The sequence below is a fragment of the Myxocyprinus asiaticus genome, chromosome 46 (genome assembly GCF_019703515.2).
Source record: "Myxocyprinus asiaticus isolate MX2 ecotype Aquarium Trade chromosome 46, UBuf_Myxa_2, whole genome shotgun sequence".
NCBI classification, from domain to species: domain Eukaryota; kingdom Metazoa; phylum Chordata; class Actinopteri; order Cypriniformes; family Catostomidae; genus Myxocyprinus; species Myxocyprinus asiaticus.
In genome coordinates, this window is record NC_059389.1 from 21,137,122 (window position 1) to 21,162,227 (window position 25,106).

The 25,106-nt window shown below is 37.4% G+C and overlaps 1 protein-coding gene across 2 annotated transcripts; it reads right to left on the reverse strand.

Annotated features, from left to right (window-relative positions):
- Window positions 1-240: 240 nt before the first annotated feature.
- On the reverse strand, window positions 241-24,707 carry LOC127436161 (electron transfer flavoprotein subunit alpha, mitochondrial-like). Of its 2 annotated transcripts, none has more exons than XM_051690127.1 (12): window positions 24,591-24,707; window positions 23,682-23,831; window positions 23,517-23,598; window positions 19,296-19,411; window positions 17,460-17,559; window positions 16,584-16,694; window positions 16,223-16,324; window positions 13,957-14,025; window positions 12,020-12,102; window positions 8,764-8,829; window positions 8,166-8,246; window positions 241-731 (listed from the first exon to the last, which is right to left on the reverse strand). In XM_051690127.1, exons 1-12 carry the CDS (start codon window positions 24,627-24,629, stop codon window positions 696-698), a joined length of 1,035 nt encoding a protein of 344 aa, XP_051546087.1. In that variant the 5' UTR covers window positions 24,630-24,707; the 3' UTR covers window positions 241-695. The 2 variants fall into 2 exon arrangements, with proteins under 2 accessions (XP_051546087.1, XP_051546088.1); XM_051690128.1 differs by having other exon boundaries at window positions 513-731; window positions 19,329-19,411.
- Window positions 24,708-25,106: the final 399 nt, after the last annotated feature.

The window sequence follows — 25,106 nt, forward strand, 5'->3', positions numbered from 1 at the left end:
CATGCAATGCGATGAGGTCATGGGACAAGAATGTAGTATACTTCTGTTTGAAATGTTTAGCCTTGTACACAGCATACTGTTTTTAATAAAAAGTACACAGTAGGCAGGATATACTGCACAGTATGCTAGTATACCATTCCAAAATCACCCAGTGAAATCTGTGAATATGGTCACTTGTTAATATGAAATAGAAGTGTTTCCAAGTAACAGAAAACCAAAGCTTGAGCAAAAACAAAAATGAGTTGATTGGATCCCTTTAATGATTAGCCAGGGGTAGACATCTACCTTATCAAGCAGTAAATTTACTTCCACAAACAGAATATGTAGTCCATAAGACTATAAGACATTTATAACTGCTACATAAATGAGAACTACTCCAATGAGGTCTGTACTTTCCTCAGTACTTTCATAATTTAATGCACAATAGACAGAATTTGAATGTAGTTTCAAAAGTTGCTAACTCCATTTGTCAGTTTAAGTGAACCAACATGCAACAATTTCAACCCCAGATGTCAGAGTTCTTCAATGCTTTTATTAAAAAAGGGTATGTTGTCTACATTAGAGGTTGGTAGTACATGAAAGTGTGATCTTCAAGAGAGGTAGAGTATCTGCTCCGATCTTAAGGCAGGTGTTGAGAGGTTTCCAGTGAAGTTCTCCTGCAGGTTTCCAGGTAGGTACCATCTTTTTTAGGATTCTCAATTGTTCAGAGCTTCAGTCAACTCAGGTACAACCTAGAGGTGGACGCAGAAACATAAGAATCAATAATCATGAATGGCGTATTGATGTATACCAGGGGTCGGGAACCTTTCTTCACTGAGGAGCCAATTTTTTTATTTTTGGTTGATGCATTTTATTGAAAGAGCCATAGCACAAACTAATAATATACTATTTTCAAAAACAAAGTTTTTCAATAAAATGTTTACTATGCCCATAGACTACTCAAACACAAAAACAAACAAATATGCAACAATTAATAGGTAACGTGGTAATAAGGAATTGAGTACACGTGTTTGTGCGGGTCTCCATAAAATTACTTCATTTAACAATCGTCCATAAAAAAAAGTTCACTTCCCTTTTGGGCTGGGCTATATGTAAAAAATATTTTGGGGGCCTGGGTAGCTCAGTGGTAAAGACGCTGGCTACCACCCCTGGAGTTCGCTAGTTCGAATTCCAGGGTGTGCTGAGTGACTCCAGCTGGGTCTCCTAAGCAACCAAATTGGCCCGGTTGCTAGGGAGGGTAGAGTCACATGAGGTAACCTCCTTGTGACCGCTATAATGTGGTTTGCTCTCGGTGGGGCACGTGGTGAGTTGGACATGCATGCTGCGGTGGATGGTGTGAAGCCTCCACACGCGCTATATCTCTGCGGTAACGCGCTCAACAAGCCACGTGATAAGATGCGTGGATTGACGGTCTCAGACGCGGAGGCAACTGAGATTCGTACTCCACCACCCGGATTGAGGCGAGTCACTACACCACCACGAGGACCTAGAGCACATTGGGAATTGGGCATTCCAAATTGGGAAAAAAAAATAAAATAAAATAATTTATATTATATATATATATATATTAACGATAACTGCCTTAACTTTCTTGATATCCGATTATATTTTTATTTATTTAATCAGGGACAATACACATAAGACAAAAAGAAATGTAAAATGTGCCAGATTTAGCCAAATTGGCTCATTTTCATCTGTAGTCCCTAGGAACATAAGTGACGATATTCATATTAGTGTCCATATCATCAGTGAATATTTTTGCTTTATTGATTTTGTTTTAAAAACTAAATACATTTATTGAAACATGAAAAATGTAAAAAGACATTTCTAAATTCATATTGCACTTTATATAAAAAAATAAAATAAAAAATAAAATAAAAAAAGTGATCAAAAAAATCTTATGTATAACCACCTCCCCCAAATCCAAACATTTACATCCATCAACAACAACAGGTGAAAAATGACTAATAGCCTACAATTGAAGAACTAAAGACAATTATAAATGTAAAGATAATAATAATCATCATCACCTTAATAAATAAGCCTAATAAATTTCCATTTGTTCCCAAAAAAATGCTGCCAAATGTGTGTTCTTAACAAATGTGTTTTGGTAATACAGTTAATACAGCCTAAAGAAAATAAAATATAACTCAATTTTAGGTTCAAGGTGTCTTGTATTATTTTATGATTGAATCACTTTCGTCTTTGTTTAATAGATACATATATATATATATAAACACATACATATAAACACATACATACATATATATATATATATATATATATATAAACACATATACATATATACACATACATACATATATATATATATATATATATATATTACACATACATACATACAGTTGCAATCCAAATTGTTCAACCCACCCCCCACCCCCAAGACAGTAAGGATTTACAAAGGTAAGCTTTTCTGATGACCCAGAATTTTTAAACTTTACATCTATATCAGTTGAGTGACACATTCAAAGTCATAGTGTGAAAATATAACCTAATATTTCTAAATAGCAGGATTTTTAAAAAATACAACCATGTCAATTATTCAACCCCTATTTCTTAAATATGTAAGAAAACAAAATTAAGTCATCAATCTGCAATGGCACTTAAGTTATAAAATTTAAGTTTAGTGTTGTAGGCAAAAATGGATTTCTATGCAAAAAAATTCTCAAAAGCTAATAGAAGAGATTATTTCATTACACAATAAAGGTCATGGCTAAAAGTACATTTCCATGGCACTTCAATTTCCAATAGACAAAGTTGGCAGCACCATTCATACATTTTTTTAATATGGTACAACAGCAACCTTCTTGGGGTGTGGAAGAAAGCAAAACTTCACTAAGGGAAATACTGACTTGAATATTGAAGAAGGAATTTGGAAAGACCTGTGGAGTCCTGGAAGAAGGTTTTATGGATGTATGACACTAAACTGAAAATGAGTTTTAGACCCATGGGTCAGCAGTACGTCTGGAGTAAGATGACAAGGTAATGACAAGAACGACACCATCCCCACAGTCAAGCATGGAGGTGGGTCAGTCCTGTTATGGGGGTGTTTTGCAGCTGCAGTAAAAAGCTATGCTGACTATGTGACTGACACCATGGATACTCTCAGGTGTCAGGCCATTTTGGCAAAATCGTGATGCCTTCAGTATGTAAATTGAAGCTTGGTGATCACTGGGCTTTCCAGCAAGACAATAACACCAAGGATACATCCAAGTTCTCTAAAATCTGGTTCAGGGATAGGTCATGGAATGTCCTTAAATGGCCCTTTCAGTCCATCATTAAAATCCCATTGCAAACCTTTACTGGAATTTCAAGGAAGCAGTGGCAGCACAGAAACCAAAGAATGTCAATGAGCTGGAAGCTTTTGCTCATGAGAAATGTGTATAAATTCTAATAGAGAGGTGTCCGAAGCCTGAGAACACTTACCTGAAACATTTATTTGCTGAGGATGCTCCACAAATGATTGACTTTAGGGGGTTGCATATTTTTGACATGACATTTGTGGAGAGAATTACTTATTTTTTATTTTAAAATTTGGGTAAACTGAACTCTTTGTTCTCAAAATCACTCAAATGTGTATTAAAAACTCACTTTGACTGTTTACTGAGGTTTTAGTTTATGTGTTTTAATTCACATCACCAGAATGTATTGCTGTTGTTGTTATGTTACTAAACCTGCAGTGTTGCGTTCACAATGCATGTTAACTGCAAACTGCTCCGTGCAATTAAAGCAAAACTCACAGCACTGAGATGATTGGAGATTATTTGCAGCATTCTCAGACAACATTGTTCTTGCAAAAGGAAAAAAAAAAAAAAAAAAAAAAGCGTAGAAGCAAAAAGGAGTGATAACTCTTTACATGTGCATATGCACACCTCTGAACAAACAGCGAATCAGACACGAGCAATGATGGCTTTTCTTTTGTCTGTTCTTGTGTAATAAAAATATAATAAAGTTTCTTCAAGCGTGTGTCTGTGAGACTAACAGCATTTGTCATGTGTCACTCCGAGATGTCTTACTGGTCACCCGCCTGTTGTGTGTAGATGAGCAAAATTACTCGCGCATGAAATACCTGCATTTGGACAGGGAGCTCGCGAATGAACGTTCGTAAAATCGCTCATAGAAAATGCTCTTAACCACTAAGATCACTAGTTATTGGGAAACGAGGCCCAGAACTCTATGCATGTGTGTGTCTTGGAGAAGTGCTTTCATTGCACTCGTGAACAGCAGAGCTCACTGCGCACACATATCAAATCAGACACGCATCGGCGGCTTTTCTTTCAACTGTTTTTCAAAATATAATCACACGTTTCATCAATCGCATGTCTTTGTGTCTAATCTCTTGTCATATATCACTCTGAGAAGTCTTACAGGTCGCCCTCCACAGTGGCTGGTACATCAGCAAAATTACCCGCCACTGCACATGAAAAATCAGCATTTGACGGGTGTTAATTTCAAACCTTGTTTGCCAGAAGTAGGTTGTATGACAAATTTGGGAGAAAGGAAATCAAAACAGTGTCTATGACTTCAAGCTTTGCAATCACACCAACACTTTCTGCAGGAAAATTATCTCTAGAAAGTTTTAAACGTTCATGTGTTGGTGAATGGTGAGACACCCGGCGAGCCACTTGATTTTGAACAAAGAGCCACTTGTGGCTCGCGAGCCATAGGTTCCCGACCCCTGATTTATACTAACTCATATAGCAGACACTTTTTAACATACTCAGCACAGAATTCTACCTACCTACTGGTACTTACCAGCCGAGCAACTACCATTGAGAGGAATGCCAATGCAAACGGATAGCATTCTCCAGGAATTACAAATGTCCATGGTTAGCAACCTATCTTAAGTGTATTCTAGGGAGTGCTGCACACCACAGTGGTTGACATTTGACAACAACGTGAACTTTTCCTATACGTTAAAGTTGTCGTATTCCCAAGCAGGCTGAATAACTATATCACCCCAATATGTCCCTGGATAAGTTTTCAATCTAAGGAAGCAGGAGAAAGCCCATCCATTTTAATCAGTTATCTGAGGAGTGATCGCATGTAAACTGATCTGTGGCCTGCCCCTGATCACCCATGCTGCCCATCACTGGCAATCACTTTTACACTGTTTACCTGCACACCTGTGTCTGCCACACACCGACTGAATAAAACATGAACTACAGGGCAAATACAGGGAAATAAATGATGCTAGCATTACACTAGGTAAACAGATGGATACGGTTTGTGTGTATGTGTGTGACAGCCCTCTGTCACAGCGACTGTGTGTGCCACCTTGAAACTACAGCACGCAGTGGGCCGTCTAAAGCTCTGGTGAGAGGACACAGAAAATAAAAGTTGAAAAACTACACTGGCACACTTGTGCTGACTAGCAATTACTTTTCTGCGCTCAAAGAAAGAGGGAAGTTGTGTGTAGGGCTCTGGATCGAGCCAAGACTCAGCGACTCAAATCAAAAGATGCACACATTCCATTAGGTGGAATAATACTTCCTGCAAAATTTAACAAGGAAATATGGGACTGCCATTTTTGTCATCGAATGTCAACTTTTGAGTAGGTCGTCTATCGGTAAACTGGGTTGGAAACATTAAAGAAATTTATACCAGGTCATTGGATCGAAATTTACAATGCTATTAATAATATACATGAAAGCTACCACTGATTAGCAGAGGCACTGGATTAAAACGTCTCTGATGACCTGATCGTGTTAATGAGATCCATGTTTTAGAGGAAGATTGTATCTTTCTTGCTGTGTATACTTAAACCTTAGTTGGAGCTTCAAATGCCAAAGATGTACTTTGCAGCTACATCCACACATCCGTTTTTGTTTGAAAAACTCTTGTTCAGTTTCCTAACGTCATCGTTTTCTAAAGTTTGCAGTCATGGAGAGCATTTTCGAAACGCTCCATTTTCAGTTGAGGAAAATTCTGTTCTAGTGTGGATAAAGGCATAAACTTAGCGAGTTTTCAAATGAAAAATGTATTAGTGAGGACATGTTCTGCTTCTCTTCAGCGTTCAGAGGAATCTAACATTTTTTAAATGAATTTGACACATTTGACACTTTTATTGACAGGGTGTGCCAAGAAATGACCGGAAATCATGGAAAGTACAAAGGGGAATGGGATTGGAAATTGATTACCTCATTTCCACTGACCTCCTTTCAGGCCCGGTTTTTACGGTTTTGGCATAGAAAAATCGAATCCCTACTAGCCCTATAAACCTGCTGGTCTCCAACGAGGAACCACTAAATTCACTGATGAAGGATAATGTCCTCACAAAGTTCAGTTTTCAAAACAACAACTCAAAACGCAAAGCTAAACAACTTGACAGCTTTAACCTCCTGAGAACAGAGTGTGCCTGCTGTGTCCATTTTACATTCCCCTTTTTGATTTGTAACTACTAGTCCCTAAAGAAACATGCAAAAATTTAAAATTTTTTTTTAGACCAAATAGTTTTCCCAAAAAATGTATTTTTACATATGTGGACAGTGAGACTATGTTGTGAAATTTTAAATAATATCAAGCTATATAAAGTCAGACTTTTAAATCAAATTGTTTGTTTCCAAGAGTGTTGGTTACTCATGTTTTTGAGAGGTTACGGACATTACATCAGAAATTAGCATAATTAAATCTGATTCAAAAGTAATGGCCAGCATCATCCAATCACTGCCAACCATATTAAAATAAAATTATACATTATAAATTCTGAATGTATGTACTGATTACCATTGTCCCATGGCTGACAAACATGTTGAGTGGTCCAAACATCATCTGCTTTTGGTTGCATTTTAGGAGTGAAAGCACTTAGCTGCATAGAGAGCTATAGGATGCTCCCTTGCTCCCTATTTAGTGAATGACTTAACCTCCAGTGTGCTGTCTGTCTGCATTGGTCAGTTTGAAATGCACCTTATTATCATCCTAACTCCGTATACAGCCTCAGAAAGCAATATTTTCCAGCTTTTAGATGCATCCACTGATTCTCAATGTGATAATGCACAATGAATATAAGATAGTTTAAGGAAAATTTGCCTATAGTCCACATACGTGGTCAGTGTGTTTAACAGCATGTGGTTTCGCAATATATCGAATTTTTAAATGGCATATCGATAAAACTAGGAGACTCTAATCTTTCGACTCAAACAGGTTTTAATGTAAAAACTTAATGAGGTTTCTTACTAGATGCAGTTTTGTTGACATCTCTCCCAAAGACAAACTCAACTGTGATTGGCGCCATGTTGTTTTGTCACATGACCTGGTGCATCGAAAGTTTAACCCTTGACTGACAGCCTAGAGTCTCCTGAACTAAGATCAGTCGGTTAAAATAAAATAAAATTATGCATTGCATATAGCAAAGCCAAATCGTAATGTCCACGCATGTGGACGCGGGGTCTCAGGAGGTTAATTATATCATATCGCAAATACTGTTTCCAGTTTTTGTCGCAAAGCACAGCTACTCCAGCCACCTTATTTCCCTTTCAGTCTAAATTAAAACAAAATAATTATAAAAATCATGTGTGGATTGATTATGAATTTTATTTATTACATATTTAAATAATGTCTAAAGCAGTTCATGATGGGGCATAGAGAATTAAATTAGAAAATTAAATTATTTTGTTTACAAGCATTGAACACATTTTAGCATCCAAAGTTCGTGATGCAGCATATTTGTGGGCACGTTTTAGGGCTTTGCTGACACAATAATACATATAATTAATACATAATAATAATACTTTAGATCACTGTATCAATATTTAGAAATTGTCTCGCCCATATAAGCACCACAACTCAACCTGCACCATCATGGAATCTAATGCCAAATTAATACAAATGGAAGAAGTCAAACTTTTTTACCTGAACGAACTTAAGCATCCTAGGCAAACAAAGCATGTGTTTATATTAGAATTGTCGTTGTTTTAAAATAATTTTGTTGAGGAAAATAAAGAATGTCACGTCCAATCCACACCCAAGATTTATAATTTTACAATTTCATTTTCTGTATTACAGTTTTATTTTCTGTTAATGCATGATCTTCTGTAAAGCTGCTTAGAAACTGTGTGTTGTGAAAGGTGTTATACAAATAAAAATGACTTAACTTGACATGAAATAAAAGAAGCCTGTACACCCAGTAAGTATAGATTACCCTTTACCTTGAACAGATCTGCCACTAGGCCATAGTCAGCCACCTGGAAAATGGGGGCTTCTGGGTCCTTGTTGATGGCCACGATGGTCTGTAAAACAAATGCGTAAATTATTTAGCACAGTGGATTGTCGCGAAGCGTCTATCTTGGGCCAGCACTGATAAACTAGAGTCTACAAAAGCTAACATGAAAATAGTCAACTTTAGAAAGTCAATTGGTAAAACAACAGATCTCAAAGCACTTATAACTTCAAACAAAACAATTCTAACAGATTGTTTCTTGAGAACACTTTGTGGACATAAGGAGAATGTTGATGGTTGAGATTCAAGGCAAAGATGTCTCGGATACGAAGTGGTCCGACAGATTGTATTCCAAGGATGTGGAATAGAAAATGCATTTGAATTATGGATGCAGGTAAAAAGCAACTCCATATCACTTTTAAAACACTCCATCAATCCAATACACCATCACACTTACGAGTGAGTTAACTTGGCACATTCTGGAAACTCCAGGAGATACAGATGGGCATGGTGGGATTTCCTCTAATTGAGGCTATGACGGGTTTTACAATGTGTGTGTGTATTGTGACACCTGTTTTTAACTGTACCTTGCTATCTTTCATTCCAGCGAGATGTTGAATGGCTCCAGAGATGCCAACAGCAATGTACAGCTCCTGTAAAGAAAAAGGTATTTCAATGATTTTAAGACAAATCATAAAAAATGGTATTTCCTTGTTCTTTGTTGATTTTGGTTGATGTACTGTATGATTTACTCTCTAACATTCACAATGTAAAGCTGCCTCCCAACTAAGCACTTCAGGGAAAAACGTTTTTCAGGTTTAAATAGCAGAAATGTAACACATAAAACTCCAAACATTTAACACACAAAAAGGAACATTTTGCAGCATCAGAGGTCCTAGGATAACTAAGGCCATTTAAAGTTGTAAATCAGAACCAGTGAGCTCAAACCATTGAGCTTCTCAGCACTGGCACGAAACCGTTCTGCTGACCACCCGTCCCAGAGTCCGGGGCGCAGAATCCTTGCAATTACTCAAGAGAAACTCTCGGGGGATGGGGCAGGGAGCAGCCTCTTCGTCCCTCCCCCTTCATCCCCACCCTTCTCCCGAGGGAGTGGTACATCAGTGGCTCTCAGCTTAATGCACTACTCCATGAATATTTCAGTGCAGTTTAATGTGGCTGCGGCAGTCTCCCGGGGGTTTCCGCTTCAATTTGTGATCACGCGCGCGGGCGACCGGAGCTCTAAAAGCCAGAGGGAGAGGAAGGAGGCCAGAGCTGGTGTCTCAGATGGGCGGAAGGGATGGAGGCCCACAAATACTCTCTCCATATTCACTGGATGGAGGACAGTCGGAATGGGTGGTGGTCAAAAGTTTGCAAAGGATTCTTGAAGCTTTTCTTTTCTTCATTCTTTTGAAGCCTTCTGATTTCCTTATTTCACTAATAATTAGGGTTGCCACCTTGGCCCTGTAAAATTCCTGGAAACCTGATCAATGACCAAAAGAACATATTGCTGGCCATCATATAAGAAATTAAACATTATTTATAATTGTTAACTCCTTGTTTGACATAAAATTACAGTAGATATACTGTAGCATATAATTCAAATCAAACAATAACATCAATAAACAATTTTTTTTTGCCTATTTTTAAGATACTCACTTCAATTTCATAACAAAACTCCATCAAAAGGAATTGTGTCAAAGGTTATGGTTTTAAATGTTTTAAAATGTATGCAATAAATAAAGTTATGTATAAAGTTTAAAAAAAATAAAAAAAATTGTGCATTTAAAACAAAGGAAATCAAATAAATCTACACAAACATTTATTCAAAATAATATTGTGTAGTGTTCAAGTTGTGTAGTAATCTTTAACAAAATTAGGTTAAAAAAATCTTAGATATTTTAAGTTTTACTAATTTAATGTTTCCCAGAATATTAAAGCATTATAGTAAGTAGACTAAAATGTAAATGATTATTCAAACAAAAGTGAAAAATCTCAATCATCCAAACAAACCTGTTCACTAAAATTAATCTGACATTCTTATGATACATGTAAGAATGCGTTTGATTCTCCTCCTTGCATAGTGCTTACAAACAAGGGTTCATATGTGCGTCAGGAAAATATTTAAATTCTAGGATATTGTGTGTCCCCGAATGGAATTAATGTTTTCCAGGACAGGTGGGCTTTTAAATATATATAAAAATGCATTTTTTTTTCTTTATAAAATTTTGCAAATTGTAACTTTTCCCCATCTCTGAAATGACTTAACGGCTGTCATAACCAAGGCTGTACAGCCAGGAAAAAAATTAACTAATAATTTCAAAGCCTATTATGTTTCAAAATAATATTTTCTAATATATTTAAATCCATTAAAATCCTGATGGATAGAATAAAGTCCCACTCTAAATCAAAATATATATCATTATGAAGTTAAATGCATTATGAAGAAATCATGCAAAATAAATATCTAAACAAATTCTTAGAAATCCTAAAAACAATTATTCTTAGAATAAACTGTTCTTTTTTGATCATCTTTAATCTCTGCCTGACACCGCTTGACTTTTCTACTGATAATAAACTGAAAATATAGTTTTACTTGAAAATTTGGCATTATGGAAGTTAAATATGTTGAAAATGCAATTTCATGTCTCGAAAATAAAAAATTTAACTATAATAGGACTACGGTGAAAATAACTTTGTCATACCAGTTCTAGTATTAGTGGGTGCGTTTACATGCACAGCTATACGCTGACAATGATCAAAAAACAGCTTATTCAAAAAGATCTGACAACCCAAGAAAATCATGTCAAAACATTTAACAGACATGCACAAAAGACACGTGCACATAGGATAAGCCACCAGGACAATGTTAAAGGTGTTCACATGCAAAATGCGAATGTGAAAATGTGGTAACGTGAAAAAATCTATGTGCCGATCTTTAACCCTTTTTGACCTTACACAGATAAAAGAAAACTGTTTAAGGCATTTACATGAACTTGCACATTGTCTCATTGAGCATTTTCAGTGCATGCTAATGCACTCAGTGTTATGGTGCCCAGTTCTATTTGCTGACACACTTGTAATACCAAAACATAAAACATTTTTTAAAGCTTGCATTTCATTCATTCAAATATTAAAAGGTCCAAACAGGAATACAACTCTCCACTTATTAACATCAAATCGTCAAAATATCACCCAAGGGCCAAAACATTACGATTAACCAGCATATGCATACTCAATCGACCCAAAACAACACTCATCCATCTTGACTTGAGCTCATCTCACAGACTCCTCACTGGTAGAATCCATACGGGACTTGTTCGTGGTGAATACTAATGCACAATGGTTGGGCTGCGTTTGACAAGCTTGTCAAAACATTTGGCGAATTGGGTTTGGGGCTGAATTGCCTGGTTTGAGCTCAGGGCGGACCTGCACTGCACACAGCTTCACTAATGGCTCTGGTAAATCATTTAGAAGCCGGAATGTGCCATTAACTACATTACACAACCTCAAAGCTCCGCTAATGTGTGGATAATGAGAGTTGGGAGGTCCCGCTCAAACCGGATAATGGAAAATTAACCTTTTTAAAAGGGCAACACGGATCCATCTTTCTGGATTCAAAGAGAACAAAAAAACAAAAAAACAAAAAGAGAACAACTAAACATTGTTGTCTTTAAAGTCAAGAGTGTTTATCAAATACGTCATAAAATCCGGTGGGTTTATCAACTAGTAAGTGCTGAACTTTGAGAGAATTTACCCTCCTCGGTAAAGGCAATTAGTGCATACTATAGACCGCAGTACATTAGAAATGAGACATCCATTTTCCGGCTGTAGTACTGTACTTACAGGAGCTACGATCTTTCCTGTTTGTCCAACCTGCATGTCATTGGGGACATAGCCAGCGTCAACCGCAGCTCTGGAGGCGCCAACTATGAGAAAAATTGGTGTAGTCAGTTTTAGTCAGTGCAACATACAGAAATACAGGGCTCAACAATAAGCATCAGTGCTGCTTTGTTACTACATTTTACATTTGTTGGTCTTGTAAATGTGATTATGCAAAACTTCAACTTTGTTTTTTTTTTGTTGCAGATTCTACTGATCTAAATATGTCAAGGTAAAGTTATCAAGCGGACTAACATAGATAAGGTTTTGTTGAAATTGCAAGAGTAACTTGAAATAGTCTTGGCAGCATCATTGAAGATGTGTTGAAATGATTTGCCAATCAGATATGCTTTTGACATGCATTTACGTGCCATCGTTTCCCAGCAAAAGTGTATTTATGAATTAATAGCTGTCATGAAGTTACATAATATAAGCTATTTGATTTGAAGCCGTTACTTCAAATAAAAAACTAGTTAAGAAAACTTAAATCTAATGAAAAATATTTCATTTTGACACATATACACTCACTGAGCACTTTATTAGGAACACTATATTAATACTGGGTAGGGGCTCCCTTTGCTCTCAAAACAGCCTCAATTCTTCATGGCATGGATTCCACAAGATGTTGGAAACATTCCTTTGAGATTCTGGTCCATGTTGACATAATTGCATATTTATCAGCTGCACATTCATGATGCGAATCTCCCATTCTACGCATCCCAAAGGTGTTCTATTGGATTCAGATCTGTTGACTGGGAAGGCCACTGAAGAACAGTGAACTCATGGTCATGTTCATGAATCCAATTTGAGATGACTTTTGCTTTGTGACATGGTGCATTATCATGCTAGAAATATCCATTAGAAGATGGGTAAATTGTGGCCATAAAGGGATGCACATGTTCAGCAACAATACCCAAATAGGCTGTGGCATTCAAGCGATGATTGATTGGTATAAACGGGCCCAAAGTGTGCCAAGAAAACATTCCCCACACTATTACACCACAACCACCAGCCTGGACTGTTGACACAAGGCAGGTTGAGTCCATGGATTCATGCTGTTGGCACCAAATTCTGACCCCACTATCTGTATGCTTCAGCAGAAATCAAGATTCATCAGACCAGACTACGTTTTTCCCAGTCTTCAACTGTCCAGTTTTGGTGGGCCTGTGCCCACTGCAGCCTCAGTTTTCTGTTCTTGGCTGACAGAAGTGGAACCCAATGTGGTCTTTTGCTATTGTAGCCCATCTGTCTCAGGTTCGACATGTTGTGCATTAAGATGCTATCCTGCTCACAACAATTGTACAGAGTGGTTATTTGAGTTACCGTAGCCTTTTTGTCAGCTCGAACCAGTCTGGCCATTCTCCCGAACTCTCTCATCAACAAGGCGTTTCCATCCGCAGAACTGTCGCTCACTGGATGTTTTATGTTTTTAGCACCATTCTGAGTAAATTCTAGAGACTGTTGAGCGTTAAAATCCCAGGAGATCAGCAGTTACAGAAATACTCAAACCAGTCCGTCTGGCACCAACAATCATGGCACGGTCGAAATCACATTTTTTCCCTGTTATGATGGTTGATGTAACATTAAATGAAGCTCCTGACCCATATCTGCATGATTTTATATATGGCACTGCTGCTACATGATTTGCTGATTAGAAAATCACATGAATAAGTAGGTGTACATGACCTAATAAAGTCCTCAGTGAGTATAAAAATGCATTTATATTTTGTGGTGGGATCAGAAAATATTGGCAGGTCAAGTAAAAATCTACTACTCAACCAGGCTAGCAGAAACAATCCTTACTGTTGAGCCCTGAAATATCAAACTAACACCAGCATTGAAGAGATTCCAAGTTTAACATAAATTACAAAATAACTAATGTCAATGAGGCCACATCGTACCGGCTGCGTTGAGCTTGTCAGCGAGGTTGTAGAGCAGTTTGAAGTTCTCGCCACTCTTCAAGCCCCTTCCTGTTATGACGGGGAGACAGCAGATGGGCATGAATTTTGAAATTTCTGACAAGTGGGGGGGGGGGGGGGTTGGGCTGTGTAGCTCAGCGAGTACTGACGCTGACTACCACCCAAGGCTCAACAAGCCACACGATAAAATGTGTGGATTGACGGTCTCAGACGTGGAGGCAACTGAGATTCGTCCTCCGCCACCACGCCACCACGAAGACTTAGAGCGCATTGGGAATTGGGCGTTCCAAATTGGGGAGAAAAAGGGAGAAAATAAAAATAAAAAATACAGTTTCAAGGGACTACCCAACATAATGACCTACAGTTCAAACAAACACAGGGACAATGTAATGCTTGTGGGGGGGGAAAAATGTGTTTGTAATTTTTTCTTTTTTTTTCCTTTAAGCAATAAGGAATGAGATGCTGTGCTATATTGTGAATCCCCTGGTTTCAATCAGGATGGTGCGTCGAAAGGACGTGGAGAAAATGAAAGTGACAAAAAGCGACCGTTTGCGAAAGTGACCCACGTGAACAAAGGTTGAGAAAACGTCAACTTTTTTTGCAATGCAAGTACGCATCTGTGAACCAATAAAAATTCCAGAAAGGCAGATCCAGTTGTGCTTTCTGAAATCCAATTTACTGTACTTTCATCTCTTTCCACAATCTTAACGGTACGTGTCCACTGGCACATGGAGAGGGAAGGTGAGTGAGTGTTTTTAATTCCTATAGGAGTCGAGCGCCACGCTCGTGCAGGGCACTGTGGGATTTACAGTGGTGTGGAGAAAACGTTGAGAGTGTCAAAAAGTTATGAAATGCTCAGCTTTATGAGAATGAGAAGTGGAAAAGGCTGAGCTCCAGCCAATAACTGTAAGCTGAAAAGAGTGATGTCTGTCACAAGTGCTTCAACATATCAAGACAATGCTGAAGTTACTGCTGGATTCAGTGTATTAATCACAAACAAACTTTAAATGATGACTGCACGCATTCATTATGGTAATACTGTGGCTGAGTAAAAATAGTACAATTAATCAATCAACACAGTTTTTATACTTTGGGCATTCAGAAATAAAGTTTGCATCTTTCAGACTGTAATCATGCTTGCATATATTATGATTATATTAATTGTGAACTGAAAACAATCATGCCAACCATCGAAATGGCATACTACTCTTATCGTTTCTGCCATAGACTGATGTGGCAGAAGCAGTAAAAGTAGTATGGGTAGTATGCCAATGCAAACACAGCCATAAACAATACACATTCGCTGTAACACGCCCCAGAGTGGCAGCTTTCTGGCGAGGTGAGCGACGTCGAGCGGATTTTTCCCGTGCCAGTGAACATGTAGAGTAAGGTGCGGTCACATTTACATTTGTGTCGCCGGTCCTACTCAACCCGCCCCAAGCGGGATTTGAACCAGCGATCCCCGGCATGGAATAAGTAGGCTATAAAGCCTTGGTCGCTAATGCATCTCTACAGGCCAAGTTTACACACTGCACAGCTATCTCGTACCAGCTGGCTACTGTTACATTTGCACTGTGAATTCGGCAGGTGACAAATTTGTTGGATGTTGAGTGTGTGTGTAACCAGCAAAAAACAAATTGCCAAGCAGCCTCTTTTTAATGAAGTTAAAAAGAAATCTTCACTGAATGACTCACTCAAGAGTCATTCACAGTAGTTACCGAATCAACATATGACTCACTTACTGAACTGAAGTTATCATTACTTTAAGAAATGAAGCAAGAGCTGTTTTGTATACTTAAGATTTGTGAAACAGTAATATAGGTTTTGTAATAAATAATTCAATTAAAATATATACTGTTTTATTGTTTATTAAAAAATAATTTATGTATTTGTTTTTGATTTGTTTATTGTCATTTGTTTGATTTAATACTGAAGTTGAAGTTTTATTAAATATTAAGGACACAAACTTTCTTGAAGAAGTTTTATACTCATTAAACACCATCCTTCTGCAAGAAGATAATAGTGCCTTTCTCTATATGCTCAGCGTGGTGATAAACACAGTAGCAAGAACCTAGCTGCTAGGTTAATCAGTGTTTTGCACTTTAACTACTATTTTAGCTTGACTGAAATTCGGCATTGCCCAATCAGCATCCAGAACTAGAACTATCCATTTCATAACAAGCATGAAGATATATCCAGTTCATTTCTTGTAATGGTCAGTGGACAATTGGGGTCGCAATGTTCTTACCTCCAGACACGACCACTTTAGCACTGGTGAGCTCTGGCCGGTCACTCTTAGTTAGGGTTTGTTCCAGCCACTCAGAGAGTCCAGCAGAGGTAGACGGAGAGACTGCAAAACCAATGACATCTCGTGAGACGTCCAAATAAACAGGCTGAGTTGTTCCCGAATACCCTTTACAATCCTTTTGAAGTCAACAATTAAACAAACTAACCCATCAAAACCTTGCAACAGAGTGGAGGATTAGCTAAGGATATACACAATGTTACAAACTATAAACCTTTGTGTGTGGTATCAAAGTCAGCGTGACCTTAAAGCAAAACTTTAACAAACAATAGTGTGTGTCTAACTTTATCAAATAGTAGAGTACCTTCTTCTGAAGAGGCGCTGCCTCCTTCAATGGCAGCGGGCTCAAAGGAGGTCCCTCTAACGGTGAAGATCTTGACGCTTTCATTGCACTTGACTGTGCTGATGGCATTTCCTGCAGCCGAAAAAAGAAGTATTGGGGAAAAAATAAGGGGATTAAAATGACTTCAGGATCACAGAACAGGGTCCGAAAGCATTACTAAATGTATTTGTTTGTTTGTATAATTTGTCATTAGTGGTGTTCACCAAGGCAAGCATTACTATTACAATCGCTCAAACTTACGGTTAGGATTTCTTAACTTTAAGTATTAAACTTTGGCACATAAATCCTCCCTCACCCTTTGTGCTACAGACACGTATGACACTTCAATGGATTCTGATCACTAAAAAGTCTTTAGAATCACATAAAATATCACCACAAATTACAAAACACCACTTTTTATTTGATGTTTTGCATGAATAATACCTACATCTGATTTAAAATTAAAAACCGTCTCATAACTATAATTTTTACACAAGTGTTCTTTGCTTGCCAAAGATAAAGTGGCCAGAGTAATTAGGAAGTATTTATAGCATTATGGATGAGACTGAATAATACATTCAAAGTGGGACAAAAAGGCTCCAGGGTTCTCCCCAGATTTAAAAATGAAAATATACGATTCGCTCCCAGTCGCTGCGAGTCATTGTCTGCGTGTCCTCGTGCAAGCAGCCGACCAATGGCCAGACTCCTAAATCACAAATGCGATCAGCTGGGAAGCTAAACAAAGAGGATTTGGAACGTATATCTACTAAGGTTTTTTGAAAGCAGATGCCTTTAAAGGCATGTGTTTCAAGACAATTACATCAAAAAGTGTTGTTGGTGGAATATGGTCTCATTTACCAGCATAAATGGTCCTCACAAAGGTGTCTGGGGATTTGATTTCAATGATGTCTGAAATTGGAGCCACATCCAACTTGGCTGCCACTCTCGGAAGGAGATTCTGAAAATACAGATCCACACAACCTTATTACAGAAAAAAGTAAGTAACTGGAGCACTTGGATAAACTCAGGCCATTAATACATAGTTACCCCAAAAGCATTTGGACACCTCAGTCAACATTCACTTTCACTGCATTACATTTTTTTTTTTCTCCATACAACGAAAGTGAACAGTGACTGCGGCCAACATTCTGCCTAACATCTCCTTTTGTGTTCCATTATAGAAAATACATTGTATGGTTTGGAACAACATGAAGGTGACAATGTTCATTTTTGGTGAAATATCCCTTTATGTCATTGCACTGGACACAAAATATCAAGCAAAGTTTTAAATGTCCAAATTATTTTTGGGGCCACTGTATTAACCCTTTTCTGCAACTGTTCAAATTTGATTTGTTTGGAAATAGCATTATTTGGGCAGACATTGATCAAAAATCACTTGTCAGAAAACTTTGGCCATCCCACGTCTCAGACAGAATAAATATCGTTGAGTCTTAAAAAGAGTTCTAAGTTATGTCTAGAAGTGTAAAATATTGCATAGTGGTAATTCAAGTGTTTTATATAGTGACATAATGAAACCAAATCCACCACTTAAGAATCCATCAAATAAAATACATTTAGCCAGTGAGGAAATCGAGACTAATACATCTCTTTGGTCTGGGGTTAGGCTACATAAGATACTGTTTAATGCATTACAATTCAATTTAAATACCATTAGATCTGCTGCCTGACAGTTTGGCTGAGGAATGACAAATAACCGTGCATATAATAGAGCTGCGCTTATTGAGGACAGCCTTCTCCCACAATTCCAAAAGTAAGAAGCCTGATAGGGGCTCAGCAGTATGCGAGTTTGTAATCCATTTTCCATTTGTGCTTCGAAATAATCAAATAACTTTGTAATGAGAGTAACTACGAAATACAGCATATTTTTTATATATATTTATATTTATCAATGAAGCACAATTAAATAAAAAAGGGGATCAAAGCAAAATTACATGCCAATTTTGTACGACATGAAAAAAGTTGTAAGCAAATAAAAACGGCCAAAATATACATAAATTCCATACATCTTAAAAATAATTATTGGTAAATATATATTATATAATTTATTTATTTATTTTTAATCAAGACAAAACATTTTGTTTACAGTCTGTAAAAAGACAAATAAAGGATCAAGGCAAAAATTTACATATATTTTTTTGAGGTGTGAAAAGTTTGTTAGCAAATAACAAAAAGGATCAAAAGCAAAAATGTACATCAAATTTTGTATAATGTGAAAAAACGTTTGTTAGCAAATAACAAAAAGGATTGAGGCAAAAGTGTACAAAAATTTTTGTATAATGTGAAAAAACGTTCATTAGCAAATAACGAAAAGGATCAAGGCAAAAATGTATTTCAAATTTTGTACAATGTGATTGTAAGTTTGTTGGAAAAAACAAAAAGGATCAATGCAAAAATGTGCATACATTTTTGTATGATGTGAAAAAAGTTTGTTAGCAAATACAAAGATGGATCAAGGCACAAATTTAGGCTAATGTCAATATTTGTGCAACCAAAAAAAGTTTGTCAGTGAGCCTTTACTTAATACAAATCTACATCATTATATATAGAATGGGTTTTTTTAATACTGCACAACTCAGTCAGTGTTTTCACAAAGTGAGTAACCACAGAGTTGTTTTTACCACAGTGTGTAAAAGATCTAAGATGGCTCAGTGATAAAGACAGTAGGAAAGTCACCCTTTCAGCCGGACTTCTTGAGCTTGGATTTACCTTTCCAAAAGCAGAGGCTCCCGCACAGATGTGTGTGAAACTGAACTGTTTCTGGGTTGCCAAAATGAGGGGTGTAAGCTCTTCTGTGAAAGAACGTAGAATTAGTTTTGTTCAAATCGCCCTATACCTCCTTCCCTCACCAACCATACAAGAATACAAACAACCCAACACTCTAACATTTTAAATGAGCGTTTATTCATCTGACAGATGCTTTTATCCAAAGCGCCCATCTTGTTACTTACAGTTAACTCTGCAATATTCAGATGGGATAAGAGAGAGTTCTTTAACATCGAAAACATTACACACTTCTGCTTTAAAGAGTCATCAAACCCCCCCCCCCCCCCAAAAAAAATTGTTGAGATGGTAACATACTATGTTCAGGTTACATATCATTGAAAACAATTATAGCACTCATGTTTATTATTTTTTTTGGTCGCATTTGCGAGGCTATGTGACGTCTGAATGACTGGTGCTGAACTAGGGTGGTTTCATGACACCAAGTAAGGAATCGTACATCAACAAAATAGATAAAGTTGCCCCGCCACTTCCAGGTTCTTTTGGTAGCCCAGAAAAGAACTGCTGTCTATGAGTGCTTTAATCAAATTGTGCTGAAACTGCCCAAAAAGTGCTGTTTGTGGGGTTGATGCACCCCGTTTCCTGCAGATTATTGGAGATTAGGGCTTCTTTAAATTTCCAACAGATCGTTGCATCAGGTAAAACTTTTACATAAATGATGATATTTAATGGGTTACTTCACTGCGTCTGCTCTATTAAGACACATTTGACCCACAGGTGGATATACATTTTTTTTTTTTTTTTTTTAAGAACCCACATAGTGGGGGGTGGGGGGCAGCACACTGGGCTGGTTGTGACATCATCACAACAACATTCCGCATCAATATGGCCAATTTATAGCAGACCAGCTTCCAAGATTGTCAATATCATGTTGACTGACTAGTTATTTATCAGCACACACAGTAAGTAATCTAACTAAAGATATTCAAATCTGCTTCCACGTTGACACAGAGAGACACTAGCTAGACACTTGTCATTATATTCACCATTCACACATATCTTTGATGAGGCAGCTGTCTTCTGGAAAACTGTATTGATTCAACTGCGTGTTCTTGTGTATCGGTCCCTCTTTTTATGTGTCTATTAAATCATTTGACAGTAGTTTTATTGTTTGTGTCTGCATTTAACAACGTTATACAAGCACAATATGCCCTGTGTTTTATACCTTTTTAAAGCAGCATATTACATTCGACATTGTGTGATTTGAAGAGGTATGGGTTAAAGTTATTTCCTCATCCCCAATCATAGGATATAAAGTAATATTTGTTCATTATCCTACTTTGTCTAATTCCGCTGACTTTAAGACTGATTTTTGATATCAATCTTGCTGTGAATTAAGACAAAATTTGCTCTTGAAAGAAGAATAACACGAAACTCACATAGGTTTTAAAACACTGTTATTTTACTTGATAAGCTTGATAGCATTGTGCAAACAGTATATGGTCATTCTACGACTATCATATGAGTCATATCATTCAAGTTATAACTACTTACATAAACATCCGGACTTGTGTATACCGGAACATCTCCTTATGGTTCAGCACGTGTCTACAAACAACACAGAATGGCAGTGACAGCCAGAACGCCCCATTTCATTACTTTCTTGCTCGTTTTATTCAGGTTCCGGGGCTTTTGTAGATCAGTGGTTATGGACCGATCAGATGTTTGCATTTTATCACTTTTCTTGGTGCAAAAGGGCAAAATGGCACGTTTACACAATTAAATGAATATCGGACACTAAAATTATATCTCGTTTTATGTTATGACATGTTTTTTCTTTTTAGTTACCGTGGGTGAGATTAGTGATCCTTTGAGTTAGGCGTGATACTGTTTGACACAATGACAGCTAACACCAGTTTTTCAGACCTCTGAATCAAATGATTCAGTAAAAGATTCGGTAAATGATTCTGTGTTTCGAAGCACTCGTACAACCACACACCAGCAACACCTGCTAGTGAAATCACATGACTTGACCAGTGCGTTGTACACTTAGAACCATTGGATCGAAACAAATTGTTTGTTAAGGTTTCAAAGCTTTATGAAGCGTTTTTCTTAAGCGCCTGTCATTTGTCAAACTTTGCTGAAGCCTGAACTTTTGATTGTTTGAGGGAGACATCAGTTTGATCATTATTTTCTGTCAAGAATAGGAAAGCAATAACTCAAAGCAGCTAGTACTCACTCCTTACCAGCCAATTCCCATGCTATACTACTATTAATGTGTGCGTCAGGAGTGCGCATATTTTTATTTCAGCCTAAATTCCGTTGAGGTGTAGGCTAAAAGTGCACCCCTACTGTAAACCAAAGATATTCCTTTATAATAACTTTTATTAACATTAACAGATACAGTTGAAGTCAGAAGTTTACATACACCTTAGCTAAATACATTTAAACTCAAGTTTTTCACAATTCCTGACATTTAATCGTAGAAAACATTCCCCGTCTTAGGTCAGTTAGGATCACTATATTTTAAGAATGTGAAATGTCAGAATAGTAAAGAGAATTATTTATTTCAGCTTTTATTTCTTTCATCACATTCCCAGTGGGTCAGAAGTTTACATACACTTTGTTAGTATTTGGTAGCATTGCCTTTAAATTGTTTAACTTAGGTCAAACATTTTGGGTAGCCTTCCACAAGTGTCTCACAATAAGTTGCTGGAATTTTGGCCCATTCCTCCATACAGAACTGGTGTAACTGAGTCAGGTTTGTTGGCCTCCTTGCTCGCACATGCTTTTTCAGTTCTGCACATACATTTTCTATCGGATTGAGGTCAGGGCTTTGTGATGGCCACTCCAATACCTTGACTTTGTTGTCCTTAAGCCATTTCGCCACAACTTTGGTATGCTTGGGGTCATTGTCTATTTGTAGGACTCATTTGCAACTGAGCTTTAACTTCCTGGCTGATGTCTTGAGATGTTGCTTCAATATATCCACATAATATTCCTTCCTCATGATGCCATCTATTTTATGAAGTGCAACAGTCCCTCCTGCAGCAAAGCACCCCTACAACATGATGCTGACACCCCCTATGCTTCACGGTTGGGATGGTGTTCTTCGGCTTGCAAGCCTCACCCTTTTTCCTCCAAACATAACGATGGTCATTATAGCCATTTTGTTTCATCAGACCAGAGGACATTTCTCCAAAAAGTAAGATCTTTGTCCCCATGTGCACTCGCAAACTGTAGTCTGGCTTTTTTATGGTGGTTTTGGAGCAATGGCTTTTTCCTTGCTGAGCAATGTCAATATAGGACTCGTTTTACTGTGGATATAGATACTTGTCTACCTGTTTCCTCCAGCATCTTCACAAGGTCCTTTGCTGTTGTTCTGGGATTGATTTGCACTTTTCGCACCAAACTACGTTCATCTCTAAGAGACAGAATGCATCTCCTTCCTGAGTGGTATGATGGCTGCGTGGCCCCATGGTACTACTGTTTGTACAGACGAACATGGTACCTTCAGGCATTTGGAAATTGCTCCCAAGGAAGAACCACACTTGTGGAGGCCCACAATTTTTCTTCTGAGGTCTTGGCTGATTTCTTTTGATTTTCCCATGATGTCAAGCAAAGAGGCACTGAGTTTGAAGGTAGGCCTTAAAATACATCCACAGGTACACCTCCAATTCAGTACACCTCCTATCAGAAACTAATTGGCTAATTGTCTAAAGGCTTGACATTATTTTCTGGAATTTACCAAGCTACTTAAAGGCACAGTTAACTTAGTGTAATGTAAACTTCTGACCCACTGGAATTGTGATATAGTCAATTAAAAGTGAAACAATCTGTCTGTAAACAATTGCTGGAAAAATTATTGTGTCATGCACAAAGTAGACAAGTGTCCTAAACGACTTGCCAAAACTATAGTTTGTTAATATGAAATCTGTGGAGTGGTTAAAAAAATTAGTTTTAATGACTTCAACCTAAGTGTATGTAAACTTCTGACTTCAAATGGATTATTACATTCAATAAAGCTTAAAAGATTATTAAAACTGCAGTGCTGACTATTTCCACCATTGAAATCTACTGCTTGAAAGAACCCGGAAGCGTGGTTTCCTGTGTCAGAATAATTTCATCTATACACCCAAATTTATCAACCTAAACCTAAATATTCAAGTTTACCTGGCAATAACCCCTTGTAGGCTTCATGCTGAGCAACCAGAACTTTCTTCACCCCTTGAACTTTGGACAGCTGTTCTGCAACCTGTCCAAAAACTCATAATCAGTCCTCCAAAATCAGCCTTTCAACATGGTACACAGAAATCAATGGACATTCAAAGACAATACCTTCGCACAGTTCGTTCCAGCGACCAAACAGGACACTTCACTGCCCAGTTTTTTAGCAGCGGAGATGGCGTTCAGGGTGATGGGGGTCAGCGAGTCATTGTTGTGTTCAGCAACAACCAAAGTGCTCTGAAACCTCTGAATCAGACCAGTCTGGAGAGAGAAAACCAGTTGATATAAACAACAAGCACACCCTTTCACCCAAATAAATGATATGATGTTACTGGTTTAATCCATGGGAGCCAGTCATTGTTCTGTAGCCCTAGAGGTCATTAGAAATCTGATACATAACAGATAAGATAGATATATGACTGGCATGTAGCCCACACAATGTTATTTGATACAAATAATTATATAGGATCCGATCAAATGACTCATTAACATGTAAATGTAGTGTAGGTCAATCAGATCCTTTGGTCTTAAGGTCCATCTAAGGGCAGTGAGGTCCAGTTTCATAATACACTGTTTACATGTTGCATAACCTTGACAGATTGAATAAAACTAGCATATTGTTATTACCAATGCTTAAAAAACACATGAACATAAAAAAAGCTCAATATTTTTGCCCAAATCTATAAACAGACGCAAAACTCTTGAAAACTCAGATAAACTATGTGAATTTCATCAACTTTACCTAGCTTATTAGCTAATGGCATGCACCATAATCATAAGAAGAATGTCCAAAAATTCAGTTAAACATCTGACAACATGTTTAAACGAAAAATAATGCAATATATGATGTGAAAAAACAGCAAAGGCAGTTTAGTAACATGTTGCACAACTTCTAAATAAGTCAGTTAGCCAGCATGCTAAGCTCTTTAACCAAGTGCATTTATATTTATAAAGGTAAATAATACGCTTTTAAAGAAGGTGTGTACAGGTAAATACGTTATTATGATGAATTTGTCTTACCAGCTGCCTCAGATTTGTCTTGTTTATTGCTTTGAGCATGATTACAGCAGCACACTATCAGCAGCCACACTAACTCCTCTTTAGCATCAGAGATCTGACTGTTCAGTTGACTTCTCGCGAGATTTAGTGAGTTCACAAGTCACGCCTCTCTCACGTGTAATTTATTTTATAACAACGTAAATGTGTCTTAACAAGGTGCTTTTCTTGGTGGCAATGTCCCTTGGTATATATGTATAGACTGAAATAGGTAAATAAAAAATAATTAAGCCATATAATCAGCTAAAAGTGGTCAGAATAACTAATATTACTGTTTAATATTTAGAGTAGGCGGAGACTGGTGGAGATTTATCTAGGGGGCGTGGCTTCGAATGCCTCGATCATCTACTGTGATAAATTCAAGAAGACAGTTGGTTAGTGTTGTAACCTTGGGAAACAGCTGTCTCATAACAGTTATTCAACACTTTACTGAATAACGTGACATTTTGCCATGAATATGATCTTTTATTGCGGTGCTCG